This window comes from Perna viridis, chromosome 4 (genome assembly GCF_037379345.1).
Source record: "Perna viridis isolate PV_CMFRI_1.1 ecotype Kerala chromosome 4, ASM3737934v1, whole genome shotgun sequence".
NCBI lineage: Eukaryota > Metazoa > Mollusca > Bivalvia > Mytilida > Mytilidae > Perna > Perna viridis.
Genome location: NC_142448.1, coordinates 35,929,899 through 35,949,258, shown reverse-complemented (window position 1 = coordinate 35,949,258; position 19,360 = coordinate 35,929,899). Strand labels below are relative to the sequence as shown.

The 19,360-nt window shown below is 32.7% G+C and overlaps 1 protein-coding gene, 1 long non-coding RNA gene and 1 pseudogene across 7 annotated transcripts; all 3 read left to right on the top strand.

Moving 5' to 3' along the window:
• The first annotated feature begins 2,664 nt into the window (after positions 1-2,664).
• Positions 2,665-5,122, top strand: LOC148619912 (uncharacterized; annotated as a pseudogene).
• Positions 5,123-5,613: 491 nt separating this feature from the next.
• LOC148619911 (uncharacterized) lies at positions 5,614-8,302 on the top strand. Its single transcript, XR_015921675.1, has 3 exons — positions 5,614-6,382; positions 7,502-7,540; positions 7,752-8,302. It is a non-coding gene; the product is annotated as an uncharacterized LOC148619911 (long non-coding RNA).
• Positions 8,303-9,776: 1,474 nt separating this feature from the next.
• Positions 9,777-16,795, top strand: LOC148619910 (uncharacterized). Of its 6 annotated transcripts, XR_015921673.1 has the most exons (4): positions 9,778-10,316; positions 11,397-11,500; positions 14,947-15,115; positions 15,998-16,683. XR_015921673.1 is itself a non-coding variant. In XM_088580319.1 (3 exons), exon 3 carries the CDS (start codon positions 11,784-11,786, stop codon positions 12,561-12,563), a length of 780 nt encoding a protein of 259 aa, XP_088436445.1. In that variant the 5' UTR covers positions 10,156-10,316; positions 11,397-11,500; positions 11,681-11,783; the 3' UTR covers positions 12,564-13,207. The 6 variants fall into 6 exon arrangements, 3 of the variants coding, with proteins under 3 accessions (XP_088436445.1, XP_088436444.1, XP_088436442.1); XR_015921674.1 differs by lacking the exons at positions 14,947-15,115; positions 15,998-16,683 and adding an exon at positions 16,701-16,795 and having other exon boundaries at positions 9,782-10,316; XM_088580319.1 differs by lacking the exons at positions 14,947-15,115; positions 15,998-16,683 and adding an exon at positions 11,681-13,207 and having other exon boundaries at positions 10,156-10,316.
• Positions 16,796-19,360: the final 2,565 nt, after the last annotated feature.

Here is a 19,360-nt window from a genome sequence, read left to right as displayed (position 1 = left end):
GGAGACTGTTCATCTTGCCTTAAGGAGTCTGTGGTATGCAAAGGTACAGTCAGTGATAACTGGTGGACCAGATCCTTTTACCTAAGCACTTACAACATCACTGTGCTGAAAATAGATGAAATTGATGAAATTATACTGCTAGAACTACTGAAAATGATACTTAGTGAGGAAGCAGTCAATAGCATGAGAATGTTCCACACAACAAATAAAAATGAAGGAGTTCATCGTGCATTGAGTGTGAGTTTACCAAAAAATGTAACTCATGGAAAAAACATGGAAGGCAGACTTCATTCTGCAATACACAGGACTAACAACAAACCTGGTACATCAGCCAAGATGAAAAGCAAAAAGTTGAACATTAAAGTGTCTGAAGACTGTGAGACCTTCTTTGATAAAATGGACAGAGAGTATACTTACAAAAGGAATTATGAGCAGAAACCTGAAGTAAAGATAAGAAGGTTACAACAGGCAGCTGTCAGACTGGAGGAACACAAGATTCATAAAGAGCTCCACAAAAAGAGACCAGACTATGTAAAAGGGCAACTAGATCCTGTACCAGATGAGCTGATGCATGATGCATACTGCAAGAAGAAGATGCCTAAGTAAAAGACAGACAGCTTAAAAAAATCAAAGGTCCTTTTAAGGACCACCCAAATCTTTCAAAAAGATTTCTTATATTGATACGAATAAAATGAAATTTAATGAATAAATGAACACTTTCCCCTGCCCATTTTCTTTTAAATCCATTGAAATACCTAAATTATTATCTGGCATCTTAAGGTGCACTAAAAAGGGCGGAAAAGGGGCAATGTGACCTATACATTCCCTTTTCGACACACGTTTGCCTACTGTTGTTGAAACCATGTGGTTCCAACACCAGATGGGCTACATTTATGCATTTGGTATTGTGGCACAGGTGTGATACATCAACAGCTGCTAACTGTGCAGCCCTATGCTGTATCATGTATGCAAGCCTGTGCACATATAATAATATCCACCCAATGGCACCAGGAAATCTACAATTTATGACCCCATATTTGCCATTTGGTGTACATGACCCTGTCCAAATAAAACACTCTCCATTTAGCCCAAGGGCACATTTTTCCTCTAGCTTTTGATGGTACTTCTGAAAAAAAGCATCCATTTTGTAAAGTTACTTTTTCAAGCAAGATTGAGTAGGAATATTTCTCAAAAAGAGGATTTGGTACTCCTCAAAACCACAAAAAAAGTCCAAATTTGAGATATCCAACCCCTATCTTTTGAAAAATGGCTAAATTATGCAAAATTTCCTCAAAATATAGTAAATTTGATATATTTCAATAATACTGTACCTCTACTACACATATTTTTACCTCACCAAATCACAACCTAAATGCCAAATTTCTCATTTCAACACATCTACTAAAATAATTTCATTATTCCTCTTCCATTTGAGCACAAAAAGTATGAGAAATTCTGAAAGGAAGTGTTTCTAAAAAATTTTTGAAAAATCCCCTATTATTATAGGAACTACATTCGTATACAACGAAAAGCTAAGGGCAGATAATTGTGGTCTTGTACCTGTAATACAGGATACAAGAGCGCAATTATTTGTAATGCATTTTCCATAGGGTACCTATGTAGTTTGAAAATTAACTTCAAAAAAACAACACAAATTAGCAGAAAATGAGTTTCTGTTCCTAAAACTACAAAAGCATACTTTTTATTTGCACAAAAAAAAAGTACATGGTCATGTGGCAAAAGTTGACCTAAATTTCAGTTGTTATGGACTCTTGAAAATTCAGCACAAAAAAAATGAAGCACCTAGATTTCATTTATGAGAAATCATTTCAACCCTATAACATTTTATTAATTATTACCAAAATAAAATCAATCATAAATGGGTAAGCTTTGAAATGAAAATAAATTTCTAGCCATATCCAACCAATCAGGTACCACCTTGTATTCAGTACTCAGTACCATGTTGGGGTAAAAAAGTTCCCGGTAGAATGTAAACAAATAATTGCGCATTTGTATCCTATAGAAAACATGAAGCGGTTAAGAATCAGTACTCAAGTTCGCATTCATAAAGCACATCTAATTACAAGTACAGAAACCAAGTTAGGTGAAAATCCGTTAAAGTTTAGTCGAGATATTCCCTTTTTAGTTTGGAGTGCGAGTTTGCGGCCAGTGATGAAAAATTTCCACAGAAAGCAAAAATAAAAAATTAAAAATGGAAAGATTTCTTATTAAAATATCTTAGAAATTATTATGACTTATGTTTTCCAATACTTTAAGCAATACTCCTTCTATGCATGTACAAGTTGAAATCTAAATTTTTTAAGAGTAGAATCTACCCTTCTAATAGTAAAAATACAAAAAAATGGCCAAAAGTTGGAAATTTTCCTTAAAACTTTCTAAATTAAGTGAAATGAAGATGCACTTTCTAACTTTATCATGTAATTTTTAATTGTTGGTGATAAGAGGTACCAGAATGACAGCAACAAATTTTGCTTGTCATCATGATAATTATAGAAGAGCCATAAGATCATAAAATGGCATCTTTGAAGAATTTTATATGTTTGAAGGGGGGCACCTGTTGTTTATCCTGTAAATAGTGCAAAGACTGAACTTTTCACATCAACTTGTACTAGAAAACAAGGGTATAAAATAAACTTGCAGAGCACACCAACACTTATCAAAGCTAAATTAATAGAGTCAACATTTCAAATTTATAAAATGTCAGGATTCAAAAAAGGAAATAAATACACATTTAAATCTGGGAATTTACCTCACAACAAAGCAAGGACTAAACTTTCAACATTGAAAAGTGACTTAGAAACACCTAAATACATTACACTGACAAGGAAATCTCATGAACTGGTTGTTAATGATCCATACACCATACACTGATCCTGAGGAGAAGGCAGAGTGGTCCAGTCGTGCAGCCAAGTTACTGCAACCAAAATCTAAATCTGTTCCTGTTGCTAGAAAATCTAAGAAAGGAGCTAAATAAGATAAAAGGCAGGACATGTAAAAATAAATAACATAATTAACTTACAATCAAACAGTTTATTAATGTAGATTTAAAAAAAAAATAAATATATGCCATATGTGCACAATTTTCAAACTATTTAGGATGTTTTTTCCTTAAAACTTGCAAATTTATTTCCAAGAACACAAATTCTTGCACTTTGTATAGTAATTAATCTTTATTTAAGTTATAAAGTAGGAAAAAATCAACTAGATATCAGCCCAATATACATAAATGCTCCATTAAAAAAAATATTAAAATTAAGGGGGAGATAACTCTAAATTGCATTTGAATATAGAAATAACTATAGTGTTAGTAGGACATTAAATATGGTTTCTTTTCTAATTTTCAGGTTGAATTCTGATTCCCACAGAGTGCTGTGCCTTTACAAGTCAGAAAACATGTGGAATTGCGCATTTAGAGAGCATATGATGAAAAGTCCAGACTGTGATGGTATTTTACTATACGATTTGGACAAAGAAGAAAAAAGAGGTTTCTCATCAAGATTTCGACTTATTTGCGCATCGTGTAAATACTTTTCGAAGATGTATACACAGTATGAGGAACTTGAAACCGGCAGACCGGGTAGAAAACCCTCAAAACTAACAACTGGTGTACTAGTTGGCCTGAGTCAGACTCCAATTGGTCCTACAAGCTTGCGCAAAATCTTTCTAAGTGGCAATATTTCAACTCCAGCAGCCTCTAGCCTGCAAAGAAGGACAAATCAAGTATATAAAAACATTGTACAAGTTGTAAAAAAAGACATGAAAAGAAGAAGGGAAGAATTAGTCAAAATAAACCGCCTCCGAGGAAAGAAAAATCCAAGATGTATTAGTGTTCAAATGGATGGCATGTACAGCAACAGACCCTACTCAGGAATTGGACGCACACCGTTCCAACCGGCTAATCAGGTTGTGTATACATCAGCTGAAAATGTAACAAAAAAACATAATATTGTTAATTTGGTTGACAAAAATAAGCTCTGTTCAGAGCATTCTTCACTAGATGTTGATTTTGACTCAGGCCAACTCCACTCTGAATGTACAGATGAATGCAGTGCTAATATTCCAATGGTGAAGAGCATTGGTGATGAATATGCATGGGCCAGGGAGTGCCTTGAAGACCTTTTAAAAGACAACATAGAAGTAGACTATTTAGTTACTGACCCAGACAGTTCAGCTTACAGAGCTGCAGTTGATTTGTATGAGGAGGGAAAATCAAAAACTGAGCCTCAGCATTTCATTGATACCAGGCAATTGTCGGAAAATATGTGGAAAAGTGTGAAGAAAGACAAAAGTCTCCTAAAAATCATGCCGGCACGGACACAAAAGCAACGCCAAAAGCTACTGAATAACTTTGCAACAGACTTAACTGAAAGGTGCAATTCTGAACTTGCTGTATGTACTAAGCAATTTGGAGGAAATTTTAAAAGAGTTAAATCAAAGATGTCTCATACAGTTGATGCAGTTATCCGGTGCTACATGGCAAAACATGACTTATGCAAGAAATATTCTTTTGTATGTGGCAAGAGTGAGTGGCTCAAGAGGAGAAGTCTACTACCAAAGACATTCAAAATCATGCATACCCATGAAAACATGGATTTTATTCGTATCGCAGTAAATAAGCGCCTCGGACCAAAAGCACTTGAGAAGACCAGGCTTAATATGAACACTAACTTTGTCGAGGGTGTGAATCGTTGCATAAGGCGTTCCTTACTTTCAAATGTAACGTACAAAAAAAACTATTCTGGAAGGGCACACTCAGCCATCCATAGTGTAAATCTTGGTCCAGGTGAATCCATCCTTGAGTTGTGCAGTGCCTTACACTGTGACATTCCAGTTGGGAGTACAGCTTACCAGGCTCTGAAAAGTGTGCAGAAATTAGACATTTTACAAAAGCAGCATAAGCAAACAATGGAATACAAGAAATATAGAAGTGAAAAACGTGAAAAACTGTACAAACTGTATGAAAAATTAAGTGAAATTATTGCGTACGAGAAAAACTTGCTACTGAAAAGTGAAAAAACAGAAACCTTCTTCTCGAAACAAACACACAGACCATTCCTACAGTGTAAAAAGCAAGAAAAGGAGAATTTCTGTTAGAAAATAGTTTTTATATTAATAAAATTACATATTAAACAATATGGTTTGTGTGATTTTGAGCAGAGGCCTTGACTTTTGCAGTGAATTCTCTCCTGGTTAAACTCATGTTGTTCTATGGCTATGTGGTCTGGATTGACACACAGTTTCTCATGGCAGATATGGCTGCACTCTTTGTCATTAAAAGATTTTTGAAAGTCATCCCTTGTGATCCTATGCCTTATCATGTAGGAAAGCCTGTGTGCAGCCTCCCTTTTGCCCTCTCCATCAGGCCATTTCACAACTTGGACCCCATAACCTGACTTGGACTTCCGTGCCCCTATCCATTCAATGCATCCCTTACCATTGCCCATTAAAATAGCCTTTTTGAAAAACTTTTTCTCAATATCAGCCCAAAATGCATCCATTTTGAAAAAAGAATGATCAAAGTCACCACAGAGTTTGCAGGAAAGCTAAGCACCAAAAAACAGTGATGAAGGAAAAAAGTGAATGTGAAAGTACACATTCTCTATAGTAGGGAGGTCGGTAGTGCGTTTATCGATATTCTTGCGAGAGCAAAATTCTCAATTTTGAGTCAACTTTAACACGTTAGAAAATGGTTAAAAATCCATTGCATGACAATAAAAAATATATGTAATTGAAGATGAGACATTTCTCTTTCTAAATATACAACTTTCATTGTTATTGGAGTTGATGGTCATTTGGTACAAACGTTTGAAGTGACGATACTTTGAGAAAAATGGCCGCCTGAAAAACTATGTGTCAAAGATCATACCTATTTCAAAATTCATTCCGCAAGCTATTACTGGACCGATTTTCTTCATTTATGGCTTAAATTTTTGGAAATATCTTCAATTTTGATAATCCGGTTGTCAGGCTAATTTTTTGGTTACAAAACATATTTTTTACGTAATTTTAAGGAAAAACATGTTGAAAAAAAATAGTTTTTGCGTACCCGGAATGCACTGACAGTCGGATTCCGAAAATTTAATCCTTTCTGCGTCCATCCGTAACCCTGGTTTCAGAAGAAAAACAATAATAGCTTGCGGAATCGATTGGATATTAGGGTGGTCAGGGCGTGGTTTTCACAAAAATTAAAGCGGGACCGGTTATCGTTCTTGCTAACCGGATGTTACTGATCCGCCATAGCTTCTGTTAAGATTTCCGAACACTCGTGGATAAATGCCTTTTACCAACTGTTTTCTGGACGGATTTTTGACTGGTGGTGCAGACAACGATGGACCTAGGCCATGGAGGCCAATCACTTACGGTAAGTACCTAAATTATGTCTAATATAAGCCTAATCGCCCTGTTTCCGTAAGGTCAAATTCTAGAATGACCTTTTATCATCTGCAAGCTTAAAAACTATATTCACCTTCTTGGAAGGTCTGATTTTCGTTTGATTCTGTATGAGCTGATTTAAAAAAGATTACACTCATTTAGCATTAGTTGGAATATGTTTCCATAACATTTTTATTAAAAGATGAATATGTAATGAAGTAAATTCTCCCAACGTTTGATTGCAATCCATTCAAAATATTTCGGACTTTATCGACTTTCCTATATTATCGGAAGTCTCTGTATTTTACCTTGCTTTTTTTCTATTGGTTGGGAGAATTTGCACATATTGCATTTAATTTTCTTGATAATTCAATTTTAATTTATATGTAGTGCCCAATTTATATGAAACTCACATGTTTAAGCATAAACCTTCTTTATATTTATTTTAACTGTTTTATTTATCCAAAATTATCATATGTAGAAAAAAAATCAACCTTAAATTGCTTCTTCAAATGATACACAACTTTTTTTCTGGTTTTCATTTTATCAGTTAATATATATTAATTATGACTTTTATTAGAACAATTATCATGTAGCCCTGCTTGTACTTTACTTGATAAATAGAACTTATTTGATGAGATTTATATATGTGGCAATTGCATATTTTACATATGACCTGCATCTTCTTAAGTTTACTTTATATATTCATATTGTACAATTTTTAACAGCTAACTTACATATTCATTTTTTAAAGGATTGTAGATGCTCTACTTATTTAATATTCATATACATGTACAATTGCTTGGAAAAGGTTTAAAATCCTAGTAATATACATTATTTATCATTAAATTTTAATTAATTATGGTTTAATTTTTTTTTTTCCTTTTTAGGATCACATTGATTGACTCATAATACCAATCTTTTGTTGTATGTATATGAAACATACTTGTACTATGTTTTTTCTTCTAATTATTGATTTATTTCAGAAGAAAGTATTAGTAAACAGGCTGCCTAAATATTTATTTTATTTTGTCATATAAAAAGTAAACACTGATGTAAATTTTATTATGGTTTAGTTTTATTTTCTGTTTGTTTTTCATCATTTTAGTTTCATTTTGTTGAGTTCTGGAGATGTTTCGAATTTATGGTAAGTTAGTTTTTATACTTTGATTTAGTTTAGTAGCTTTATTTATTTTAATAGTAAAACTTTTGAGTCTTTTAATTATGGTAACAAATAAGCATTTACATTTGAATCATATATTACTTACAAGAACTGTCGATTAGTTTTGTGTTTAGACTCTGCTTTAACACTGCTTCACAGTACATATTCATTGAATTCCACTACTTGTTTATTTCAGATGGCCTGAGGAGCAAAGTGGGCTATGCTATGAGACGAATATGGGCTGTCTGAGGTAGGACCATATGGGGTACAGTAAGTAGGGTAGTTCCAGACACACTTGAACCTGATAACCTGATTGGTAAGAGAGTTCAACACTTGATAGAAGAACCAGACGGATCACGCAGCGAAATTATTCATATTAAGTTATTTAACATAACATTAATATAACCTTATAAAACAATCTTCTTGTTTTGAAATGAAGATAATTATTCTGGAAAAGGAAGTTTGGTGTTTTTAACTCCTCGCCACATCTTTTGTCAACCGCTTTGTGAGCAACCAACATCAAATAAAGTTTTACATTTTTTCAGATTGTTAGCAAACCAGATTATGATTTAATAGAAAGTAAACTAACTGTAAGTAAATTGATAAGGTAAATGATGTTAATAGGTGTAATGTCCTTATGTACATAATCTCTTTTGTAGATTTGGCAGACATAGTAGATCCTGGTGAAGAAACCCTTCTGGCCTGAAATGGAAACTTCGAAAAGTTCATTAAACTTAATCAAATGATGATATTTTGTTTATTATCATTTAATGTACATAATAGTACACATGAGGAAACAGCTAGGGCTTCAAAGTTCCATAGTGAAAGGATGCGCATTGGTTCAAGTCAATGTATTCATAAAAATTTTCTCAATTTCTTGGGAAAACAGCATTTGTTTTTGAAATTTTATTCAATTTTAACATAATAATGAGATTATTATTATGTTTAAAGACCCTATTTAAACAAGAAAACATTACAAGACTACATTAGGAATCTTAGAATTGACCAGACCTTGATATAATATTATTTTGCCACTCTTTGCAGCAAAAATGTATGTTTATTTTGATTATCGTCTGGCTTCATTTAAGGTATAGGCCTAACAAATTTTCATCCACATTAAACATTTTATAGCAAAATAAGATGAAAGTATCTTCATGTGATAGCTTAGATTCTAAGCTTTAAAATGGTACCACATAAGTATATGGTAGGTTGATATTTTGATCAATATTAGCATAAATATGCAGTTTTTTTTTTAAATCTGAAATTTTCAAAAATGTTCGATTTACCCCCATTTTTCAACATTTGCTTGTTGATTTTTAAATATAATTCAATTATTTCTTGATAAAAATGTGTTTTTACATATTTAATCACAATAACAATAACTGTCATGTGCTAAAAACTGCTTTTAAATTCAAAATGTCTTTTTCTGTCTGACCTTTCGCCATTTTTTGCACTGAAAATAGCTCTAAAATTTACCCTAAAATGTAAATTTTCTACCTCAAAAAATTTTTTTGAGCTGAAAAACATGATTTTTCAAGTCAAGCAACTTTATTGCCACACAAAACAAGTGACAGAAAAAATTAAATATTTTTTTTGAATTCTTAGTAAGCAAAAATGTATTTTTTTGTTGAAAAAACGCATATAAAAAAAAGGGGGTCTGCCGCAGCGTTTTTGATTCCAATGAAAAACAAATCAGAGGTTTTTACATAATATTTGTTTATTTATTTCTGTTTAATGGATTACTCTTGAAAGAACAGCAAAGTATCAGAATTCTACTACCTTCCAATTTCCAAATATGAATATCCAAAAATGGCACTTTAATTCATGATGCTGTTGACACATAGCAAAAAAAAACTAAGTCCAAAGTGTTTTTTTGCCGATTTTAAAAAAGTGTAATTTTCTTTGTATCTAAGATACAAGTTTCCTGAATGGCTTAAATCAAAGTATGAAATGGCTTTATTTCAATGATTAAGACACAATGTATGAATTTCTTTACCTGTTTGACTTATGTGGGCCACAGAAGTGCCCAAAATGTGACATTATTGCCTTCGCAAGAAAAATGACCAAAATTTTGAACTTTAAATTGTAATAACTTTTGAACCCCTTGACCGATTTTAAAAATTTTTGCACCAAAAAGTTACATTTGTTGGGCTCTTTCAAACTAATATAAACTTGTACATTTTCTACATACTTCATATTTTGACTGACCTCCCTATCTATAGGATACAAGAGCGCAATTATTTGTAATGCATTTTCCATAGGGTACCTATGTAGTTTGAAAATTAATTTCAAGAAAACAACACAAATTAGCAGAAAATGAGTTTCTGTTCCTAAAACTAGAAAAGCATACTTTTTATTTGCACAAAAAAAAAGTACATGGTCATGCGGCAAAAGTTGACCTAAATTTCAGTTGTTATGGACTCTTGAAAATTCAGCACAAAATACACTGCAAAAAAAATGAAGCACCTAGATTTCATTTATGAGAAATCATTTCAACCCTATAACATTTTATTAATTATTACCAAAATAAAATCAATCATAAATGGGTAAGCTTTGAAATGAAAATAAATTTCAAGCCATATCCAACCAATCAGGTACCACCTTGTATTCAGTACTCAGTACCATGTTGGGGGGTAAAAAAGTTCCCGGTAGAATGTAAACAAATAATTGCGCATTTGTATCCTACAGTGTTTCCTGGAAGTAATCAATAAAATGCAGATCGGTCCTCGGATCTCCAATACGCTCTACATCAGAAATTCCGGTAAGAAAAAATAAACTAGTACGCGACTTACAGACCGTATACTAATATGCCTGTAACAAGACTAACCTTTTGTCTTTAATGTCCTTTAGTTTATTATGGTTATTGATTACCTATTTACATAATTACCTATGTCCAGACGATTTTAAAGGTTGTTGAAATTCTTTTAAATGAAGCCATATACATGTATATTTGTGTAAATACTAAATATTGCATGTACTTGATAAAAAGCATATGGATCTCTATTATATTCTAGCACAATTAGTGGAGGACCATTTGATCTTTAAGGGAGGGCTTTGAAGATTCAAAATACTTATTTTCACCTTATTAACGGTTGAAATATTTTTTTTTCCAAGGATGTCGATTCAATATTTGTTTTCCATAATTGTAAAAGAATATTTTCGGATCAACGTGATTTGAAAGGATAAAAAAATTTGTTTTCACATCTTCAAGATCGCAATTAATTTTCAAAAAGGTCTGAGTCTACATTTTTATTTTTAAATTCTTTCCAGGCCCTTTTTCAAATTATAATGGTCGTCCCTGTTTCAACTTTACATTCAATCAAGAAGTGACGCAGAACGGGATGCAGCACACTTCGTTCGGATATACAAAAACTTACAAGAGATACATAATGTAATGTAAAAAAAATTACCGCTCATAATCACAAATAGGCAAGGATACAAATAAATTGATACAAACATCCAAAATCAAGGATGCACCTGAAAAAATAAATTAGTCATGTTTTTATACACACACACACACATATATACACACACACAAGTCCTTGTTTATACACACAAAATTCACAAAGCAATAGTGATACACTTTGTTTCCATTGACATCAGCGAACCCTTTTCATGATAGTTAATCTATAATACAATTAAAGATCTGGCTATGACTGGTATAATTTATACTGTCAAATAGTCTCTATAACATAAGTCAAAAATCAAATACCAATTTACTGATTGAAAGAAACTATCGCACACATTTAAAAATCGCCATACACTTATAAATATCGTACGTGTTTTCACACACAGTGATTTTTAAATCCAGAGGGTAGTTCCATAACATTTCCAATTTCAGTGTAACCCGGCAGTTTTAAAATAACAAACGGTTCTATTATAATATAAATACGAAAACAGCCTTGTTGGAGTAATATAGGTCCCCTGAATTTTAGTACAGAAAAGGTAAGAAACAACAAACACATCGTTAGTTTTAATTTACTTGATATACTTTCTTTAAATACTGGCAAAAAACAATCAAATTCACTTTTATTTCTAATTCAGAAATAGTTACAGACCAGTTTTTGTTATTCATTCGGTTGTTGCAATTATATATATATTGCATATGAAGTTGGCAATTTGCAGGAGTGATGTTCTTGAATTCGTAGATCAGGGTAAGGGCGAAATCAAATAATTCAGGAAAGAGAACACCAAAGCTATAGACGTAGGGGAACCCAACAAAGCTAAGATGAATGTAGAAACAACTTTTCCTAGACAGCTAAAACTTATGCAGCAGTTTACATTAAGTAATGGTTGGTATCAAGGTTGTTGTATCCTGCCTAAAGGACATATGGTGTTTCCGAACTATGACAACAATGTAGTAAATATACTACATATCAACGGTTCTAAAATGCCATCAGTCAGCTTCAATAAAAAATCATTTGATGTAGCAGCAATTAACGAGAACAATGTTGCAGTTTCCCATACTCATACATGTACAATCTCTATTATAGATGTTGATAGAAGTAAAGTTATTAATACACTTAAAACGGATCACGAAGTTTGGAATATAACACATTGTAATGATTCACTAATTTATTGTATAGACGGTAAAGGTATAGGGATAGTGAATATTAAAACTGGAAAAAGCGAAAAAGTGTATGATGACAAAACTGTTTATATCGATTCACATATAGACACAGATGGCAATAGAATATGTTATACTTGCCCAGCACACAACAAGATAACTGTCCTTAATTCTGACTACCGAGTTATCCTTTCAATCAATGATGAAGATCTATTGTATTATCCTCAAGGAATATCTATAGACGAACATCAGAATATGTTTGTGTGTAGTGAATACAAAGGAATCGTATTACTTATTTCAAGAGATGGAGATAACAGTGAAATTCTCGCTAGTGAAGATGACAGTTTGCACATTCCCATGGATGTACATTATGATAAAACGAAAAAAGAGTTGCTTGTTGTTTATAGAAACTGTGTTGCCAGAAAATTTTTTGTAAAATGAATTTCAAAAAACATTTCTCAATTGTCCATAGGCGTCATCATTTAGTTTCAGCTGCATATAAATTAGTGTTGTGCTAGATAGAAAGGAGAAGTTAATGTTTAAATTTTAAATATAGATAACCAATCTGCTATTCATTCCTTTTTTAGTACATTATGTTCTTAATTGTGTATGTCTGTTTTCTATGTCTGGTCTTTGTCCCTGGATTACGTTCTTTTGATTACCGCTATAACCTTGGTTCCTTTGATTATTCTTTAATACACACAGGATCGTATATTCCCATATCAGGTCTAAAAACATGTTTTCATATGTTTTAAAACATGAAAATATATGTTGCATATTAAGCATGTAGGTTAGTCATGAAATACTTAAACGGATCATATCACTGACATAGTTGCCTGATTCTTACTTAATATGAAGATGTCCTCCGAATACCTACTAATTTAATGCTGCAGCAGATTCGAATATCTCTCACTGGAACTGCCAGAAAGATATTTAAAAAGATGAAACCGTAATTTGCTTTTTACTATCATGTAGTATCAAGGAGTATATCAGGTCTAAGCAAAGTTAACATATTCTGTCTATACTAAGTGCTAACGTCATGTGTATTAATTCGATATATAGTTTAGAATAAATTTTAGTGATCATTTTGTATTCGTTTATTGTGCACTTGGTCCATGCTCCCAGTGTTTAGTGGAGTCCAAGTTACTCGTTAGCTTCTGTTTCTTTGTACGCTTTAAATTGGTTATCCTGTCCTTTGTTGTATGTGTCTATTTTCACTGTCCAGTCTTTATCCTTGGGAATATTCTTATGATTTTCGCTAGAATCTTAGTTTCCTTGATTAATCTTTTATAGGAATGAACGATTTAACTTGAAAAGTATGGAGTTGAAGCCCTGGGATGGAATCCATTTAACATAATAATATAGGCCCGAAATATATGATCCTTATTTACTTACCACCGTTCATTCATGCTGACATTTAGGACAGCAAAAAAGATTCTTCACTGTCGTCGATCTTTGTCGATCCTCTCGACTGTCTCCCATGTTTGGTTAAAATCACACAAAAAAACTGTGACGACGCTCCTGATATTGAAGCAGTTATCCACAATGTGAAATTATTGACCGGTTTAAAAGTTTGTTTGGAACGGCTGTTAAACGCAAGCAAGGATACAAAGAAAAATATAGGCAGTTTGCAGAAAAAGAATGAAGAATTTCGCTCATAAGTCACAGAAAAGACACAACGGCTTTTTAAAGGTGAAAAAAAAAACACTAGCAGAACTAGAATTCTGAAATAAATATATTATGAGAAATTAAAGTTGGTCAAAAAAGTGGTCAGGTAAAAGTTTAGTCAACCTTCCCTGAACAACTTACACTTGAGCAACACTTTATTCTAAGTAGAGGACAGTTTTACGGTTTTTGTATCCTGCCTAAAGGATTAATGGTGTTTACTAATCATATAAATAACAAAGCACAAATACTACTTAGCAATGGTTCCATTAAATCGTTAACCAGCTTCAAAAAAGTTTGACGTATTAGTAATCAATTAGAACCATGTTGCTGCTACCCATCCTATTTCTTGTGCAATCTCTATTTTAAGTGTTTACACAGGTAACTCAGTCGGTGGAATCACATAGAGGAATTATTGTTTATTCTCCTGTGTATACAAGGAATAATGAAAGTAAATACTCAAATTGAAAAAGATTGAAAAAAAGTATATGACGAAAAGTCTATTGATTTGCGTTCACTTACAGTCTCAGATGAATTTAGAATTTTCTTTACACACCCTAGTGTCCACAATCTTCACAAATAACTTTCCAGACTCCAGTTCACAGACCCAAAATACATTTTTCAGAAATATTTATATAATGACTGTTGGCCTGTAGTAACTAGTTATACAGGCTCACCTCCATTTTGAGAAGTCTTGGGCCTGGGACTTCTTCTTAATAGTGAAGACTGTGTCCACTGTTTTAGATTCTGAATACATCACAATATACGATGAACATTTGTTTGTACTTCCTTCAAGTATATCGATGGACCATCAGATAATGTTTGTGAATAATGTTGACAAAAAAACTATACTTTCTTCAAGAGATGGTGATAAAGGTGAAGTACTCTTTATTGAAGATAACGGTTTGCAATATACTTAGGCTATGCATAATGAAAATCACACCAAACAGGTATCGTAGTTGATGAAAAACTTGTTGCTAGGAAATTCGTTGACATTTGAAAGTTCAGCACATATTCCCCTTTGTTCTCCAGACATTATTAAATGACTTTCAGTTTCGAATATAAAGTGTCCCCCTTTAATATGTAATAAGTACCATATTAAAGTACTGAAGTACTTAGTCAATGAAGGTCCTCTTAGTTTTCTCTGTTTATATTTCAGATGATAATGTATTAAAAAATAGATTATATAATATCAAGGCAGACAAAATAGTTTTTTCAAGAGGGGTATGCAGTTTCACCTTTGTCCGTGTTTCCGGAACACATTTTTCCGTCATAATTCTCTTAGCAACTACACATCACAGTGGCTTGAAATTTCAAGACATTTTCCAGTAAGTATGCCACTTGTTGGTATTCGTTTTCGAAAAAAAATCGACAAGTTCCTGTTTACTGAGGACTTTGTTTAATTTTAACGACATATTTTCGTAACACTTTTCTCAGCAACAGCTCATCACAACCGCTTGGAATTTCAACATATTCTTCCTGAATTATACCATATAGTGTGATGTATTTCCGGAAAAATGCGACGTTTTTTTTTTTTTTTTTTTTTTTTTTTTTTGTGTGTGTTTACCGAAGACTTTATTTTTTTTCCATCTTATTTTACTAGTTGAAATCTTCGTTGCATTTTTCTCAACAACTACTCATCACAGTACAAAGAAGACTACAATTATTGTACATTAATAATTTAACAAGTTTTCAATAATTACAATACTTTATAAATTAAATCAGATTTAAAATATGACATAATTGAAATAGTACATATACTTCAAATTACAGCAAATGATTTTATGTTGATATTCTCTTCAAAAAGTATTTGAAATAAAAACGAAATTGCACATTTTTTTTTTTACAAAAGTATCAAATAACAGGTTACATAATAAATGTCAGTACTATTTAGTGAAGTAAACATTTTTTTACAGAAGTAGATTATTATTTAAATGGTGTACCATAAAACATAATCTGTTATGTACATATATGCTCCATCATATTTCCGCAATTTCACAGAACAAATGTCGTTCCTCCATAAGAACCTTTCTCTCTTTAATATTATCTAAGTCTTTATAACATCTACATCTTGAAATAACCAGGCAAATTAAAGAATTTATCAAATATGAGATGATATCATCTGGTGAATGGTGACGCGAAGGTACCAATTAATGGGGGCCACAGATGCAGAGGAAAACTTAAGATAATCTAACCTTTTTCGCAATCAGGATCTATGAAGAAATAATGATGTCTACATTAGGGGTGCTTTGTGAAGTTACCCACCTTTTAAAAATTAGTACAACTGTTTCCCGAATGGCACAACCTTCGCCTTCAGCAGCTCTTCTCCAAAGATTACGTGAAAAATTAATACGCATGGGATAACTGCCGACCTTTCGACTGTCACTTGAAGGAAGTACAAACAAATGTTCATTGACAAAAACATGTTGCACATATCTCTATATGGTAATTAAATCTTTGATTAAAGGTAAGCACTGTGTATAGTTTTGGGATTCATAACTTGCAAAAAATTTTGATGGACAAATTTAAGGGTACTCATATCAGTTCTGCACTAAACCTGTTTTACTATTGCGTCTTTACTCACTAAACAATGAATAAATGCTACAATATTTCTATATGTATTTATACAAGAGCCTGTAATAAACGCCATATATTGAAAGCCATGCATGGGTAATAGTAACATTTGTTTTGTTTATAAATGTTTCACACCGCAACTATAGAATTACCAACAAATGACAATACTTGTTTTTTTTTTTTTTTGCATTAACCCTTCAGTATGCAAATACTGTTAAATATATACAAATTATACAAATCAAAAGTACGTTTTGTTAACTAAAGCAGTAGTTTTAAACATTCATATTTGGTCAACTGATGAGACTGCAACATTAAAATGGACATATTTTTTAATTTCAGAAATTGTACAAGACAATTGTACATGTACAAGACCCTGTTGGAATAGGGCAGTGGTTGAATCATTGTAAGAAAGAATAACACTTGTAGCAGTGTACATTCCTCTTTGTATGGTCTCAAATTTACCACAGTTTGCAAAACACAGTTAGAATATTTATTATTGTCACAGTGTCATGTACATAATTTTAATTAATAAAGGTTGAATTTGCAAGATCCATTTTATGAAATGAGATATTTATGGGTCATGACCAATTCAGTGGTTGACAAATTTTACAGAGTGTTTGTCCGATTCTCGTAGAGGCTGATACAAACTTGATAATTATAATATTTGACTGATTTTTGGGGGGTTAATATCAGAACAGTTTTATTTTGTAAATAAACAGTTTGTAAATAAATAAAAAACAATTAAATAGATATAGGTTTGTAAAGTATTTCAAAATACTCGCAACACTAAGGCTTCATTCCTTGTATTGCACATGGTAGAATCTCTAAGTGATGGATTTAGCCTTCTATTTCGATAGTTTTAGTTATGAGTTCTTCTTGCATACAATTAATTTTTGGATTTAGATCTTTCTATATATTAGAATATAATTCTGCTGATGAGATCTCATGGTTACCCCTTGAGACACGTGTACAACATATCGAAATTTTCAATAAATATGATTATGATTGATTGATTGATTGTTGGGGTTTAACGCCCGAGCAGCAATATTTCAGCTATATTCGGGCGACGAACATGAAATGGATGATACAATGAACATGAATGAGGATGAAATGAAACAAGGGATGGGACACAAGGATAATAGGACCGACAAATTTTGTTTGCCACTAGAAAAAGGGGGATGGGTAGGGTCGGGCAATTTAGCCTCCTGTGGCGGAGCGCAAAGGTTCCTACTCCTATCGAATACCACAGCAGGGTTCTTTAATGTGCAAGGAATATGACAACTTTCCAAACACGTTTTGCGGTCAGGTTTTCCGTATTATAGCCTGACAACCCCACCATGTAACACGCCAGGGGTATCCCATTCTACCTGGGGGACACATCCCAGATGCTCTGTGGGCAGAGCGCCGAGCCCCCGGCTAGGTTCCTGAGCACTATTTAGTCACCTTTTACGACAAGCTTAGTATTTTTCTATATTTTTGATTCTCTTCAAGGCATTACAATTTTTTTAACCTTTTGATTCAACTGTGGGGAACGGGGTCAATAAAATGTTTAAAAGATGCCCGTAATGACTTTTTAAATGTAACTTCAAATAGTACCAAACAATGTTCGAGCATGACAAATAAAGGGCTTAAATATGTTTTTAACAAACTTTCGTTCATATATTATCATTACAGTGACCAGTTTTCTCTTATAAATTGGTAATAAGCTCGTAATTCTGTATATTTGGGAAAAGATACAGGTTTCCATTATGGATACAAAACTATGATTTATTATTACGGAAACACATATTATGAGTGACTCTTCTATAAGATGACATAATAAGTTGAATATTCATGCACAAACAGAAGCAGGATTTAGAGAAATTTACTATATTCTGGTATTGCCAAACGTGAAGGTCAATTAATCGGACATCACCACGCAATAGCAATATTTGAAATCATGTGTAATTTATCTTTATCTCATTTTATCATCTCAGCACAGTGCCTGCGTACAAAGTGGACGTGCTTCCAGGGCGTTAAATATGCTAAGTATTGTTTTATAGTGCCATATATATATATACATTGACTACATATTAAATTTGGATACGTACAATTGTTGTATATGTGAATACCAGTTGTAAAAAGAGGTTATCGGTCAAAGGGACTAAATTTATCAGTCGGGGGCAATAAGTAGTTGACAGCGCGTGCTGATAATCGTTTTTCAGTTCCGGTGATAGAGAAAGAATAATAGGATAATTAATTGGAAAGAGAGAATAACAAAAATATTTTCGCGAATGCCGAAGAACGCCTAGATTTAATGAGTGGGCGGAACTTGTTCCGCACACGAGATAAATCAACCAGCGTTCTTGGCATGAGTGATCATATTTTGGTTATTCACGATAACTAATTGATTATTCTATTTATTATAAAGATTTTCTTCATAATTTATCGATATTATTAACATGAATGTTAAAGTCTGTTTTTAGAGGATTTATATCAAAGTGGAGACGTTTTGGCGGGAGAAAGTCCGAGAGTGAATTTATTGAATTTATCTCACGGTGTGAAATTTATTACACTGGGAAACGATAAAACACTGCTATTTATATAATAATGCGCATTATCATACCATTGTGGCTGTCACAGGTGATATTACGATAACATGAATCGTACTTGCAACTGTGATCGGTACAAGTAATGAAACTTTAAAATGACATGACTAAAATACTTCATAGTGTCTTGGGAGCACGTTTTCACTTTTTTCAGATATTCTATTTGAAATTGGATAATTAATATTTACAGTTATGATAAGTACCCGTAAGAGAGAATGTTTTGGGATAAGGCTATATAACTTCTTTTCATATTTAACTTGGCAAAGCTATATTTGGTCTTTCTTGAATTTTAGATATTAATAAATTTTAGTTTATTTTAAGTAATTTTCCATATTACACAGGTACTACCCTCGACCCATACCAGCCCTCGACTACGTCTCGAGTGTGCCTTGGGAGTCTCGGGCTGATACC

Bases quoted from the DNA above. Each gene is read 5' to 3' on its own strand.
- LOC148619910 (XM_088580318.1), top strand. From the start codon at position 11,784: ATGAATGTAGAAACAACTTTTCCTAGACAGCTAAAACTTATGCAGCAG.